Below are 2,500 nucleotides of genomic sequence, written 5' to 3'. Positions count from 1 at the left end.
TGTAGTATACGTTAAGGATATTTAAGAGTGTAGTAAATGTTAAGGATATTTGGGATTGGAGCATATGTTAAGGATGTTTATCTGTAGTATATGTTAAGGATATTTGTGCTTTATTGTAGATTAAGGATATTTAAGTGTAGTATATGTTTAGGATGTTTAGGAGTGAAGTATACTTTAAGGATGTAAGGATTTAGGTGTAATATATGTTAAGGATATTTGGGAGTGTATATGTTAAAAGGATATGTAGGTGTAATATATGGTAAGGATGTTTAGGAGTGTAGTATATGGTAAGGATATATAGGAGTGGAGTAAATGTTAAAGATTGGAGTGGAGTATATGTTAAGGATATTTGGGAGTGGAGTATATGTTACGGATATTTAGGTGTAATATATGTTAAGGATGTTTAGGAGTTTTATTGTAGATTAAGGATATTTAAGTGTAGTATATGGTAAGGATATTTAGGAATGTTATTGTATATCGAGGTTATTTAGGAGTGTGTATTATTGGGAGTGAAGTATATGTTAATGATAATTAGGTGTATTGTATATTTAGCATCAGGAATGTATTAAGTGTGCCTGACACTTGGATGAATGATTACTAATAGAGTGTATTAATGTACAATGTAGCTTTTCCTTTGACGATTTTTTTTCTTGGGGGGGGGAGCAGATAAGAACTTATACCGATTTTTTATTTTTTTATTCGTTATTTTTTGGGGGTAGGGGTTAGTTTTTTTATTATTCTATAATCAACCTCATATTACAAGTATCCCCCCCCATTTCTATCCATTTAGAACATCCCCCCCCCATTTCTATCCATCTAGAACAATATTAATAATAAAAAAAAAGTTATGAAAGTCTTTCTTCGAAATATATCACCTCTCACGCTTTTCCTCCCCCCCACCCCACCCTCCCCCTCCTTCAGGAAGTGTCTCCTTACTGCGAGAGCGACTTCTGCCGCTGCACCTACCTGCTGGAGGTGGCACTCGGGGAAACGGTGGAGATGGTGCTCGTCGCTGAGGGCCAGATCGGGGACGAGAACCACCCGTTCCACCTCCACGGCAACAAGTTCCACGTGGTCGCCATGGGGAAGCTGGGCAGGTTGGCATCGGCAGATAGATGGATTGCGTTTTGGATATGTGTTAATGAATATGTTTGTGTTAAGATATATATATATATATATATATATATATATATATATATATATATATATATATATATGTATATTTATATATATGTATATATATATATATATATATATATATATATATATATATATATATATATATATATATATATATATATATATATATATATATATATATATATATATACACATATGTATGAATATATAAACCTCTCTGTTCGGGGATCGATCCCGCGCCGCCAGATCGTGAATCGACTGCTCTATCCCCGAACAGAGAGGTTTATATATTCATGATAAAAAATGCGGTAGTGCATTGTTTCCATCTTTCATATACATATATATATATATATATATATATATATATATATATATATATATATATATATAGATAGATAGATAGATAGATAGATAGATAGATAGATAGATAGATAGATAGATAGATAGATATACATATATATATATATATATATATATATATATATATATATATATATATATATATATATATATATATATATGTATGTATATTGATGTTTCAAAAAACACATCGACAATAGGTTGCTATAGAAAGGCCAGGCTACAAAACCGCCTCTCCAGATAAATACAATAAGGGCTGCAACAAAAAGCAAAATGGGCGACAGCCTCCGAGCCATCCTGAAGAAGACTCCAGGAAGAGCCTTTGAAGGATGGGAGAGGAGCTGCAGGAGGAGGATTGAACCCTTTCTACATCCCGCTTTCGTTCGTGTTATTTTAGTCAACAGAGAGCTCAAGGGTCTCAGCGCACCACACATAGGCCTACCTCCGATCCCCTCCTGTTCTTGTGTCTCTCGCCTGTGCCATTTCAGTCAGAATCAGGGAAAGTTCAGTGTCCTTTAGTCAGGGAAATCCCCGTTGTCAGGTGAACCTCGGGCTTCTTAGAGTACGTCTTTGTTTATGCAGTGATTTTTTCTTTTCTTTTTTGTGGATATCCTCGTAACTAAGCTTGATTGAAAGACTACAGCCATATTTTTTACTTGATATTTTTCTTACTTTCACCCCCCCCATAGATAAATAAATGAAAAAATAAAATAAAATAACGTAACGACACCACACTGTTAGACCATACTATCTACTCAAAATACCTTGTCATGTTTTGGTCGTTTTTTCAATTCCCTTCATCGCCCTTCAGCGCTACGACGGTGCAGGAGGTGATGGACCTGGACGCTGCAGGAGGCATCACGAGGAAACTGCAGGACGCGGTCGAGAAGGACACCGTCACCATTCCCGACGGAGGATTCACCATCGTCAGGTTCACCGCGGATAACCCGGGTGAGGGCGCGCACGCACGCTCGCGGAGGTGGTCGACGTCCGAGTTGAT

General features: G+C 36.4%; 1 protein-coding gene across 1 annotated transcript in view; it reads left to right on the top strand.

Annotated features, from left to right (window-relative positions):
* LOC113800863 (uncharacterized) overlaps positions 1–2,500 on the top strand; it is an 11,167-nt gene that overhangs the window by 7,813 nt on the left and 854 nt on the right. Inside the window, exons 10-11 of the mRNA XM_027351668.2 lie at positions 922–1,097; positions 2,312–2,451. Of these exons, the coding sequence (XP_027207469.2) occupies positions 922–1,097; positions 2,312–2,451 (316 nt within the window). The remainder of the gene's footprint in view (positions 1–921; positions 1,098–2,311; positions 2,452–2,500) is intronic.

Source organism: Penaeus vannamei, chromosome 16 (genome assembly GCF_042767895.1).
Source record: "Penaeus vannamei isolate JL-2024 chromosome 16, ASM4276789v1, whole genome shotgun sequence".
Lineage (NCBI taxonomy): Eukaryota > Metazoa > Arthropoda > Malacostraca > Decapoda > Penaeidae > Penaeus > Penaeus vannamei.
Note: the sequence above shows the minus strand (reverse complement) of the source record. Positions and strands in the feature narration are given on the sequence as shown.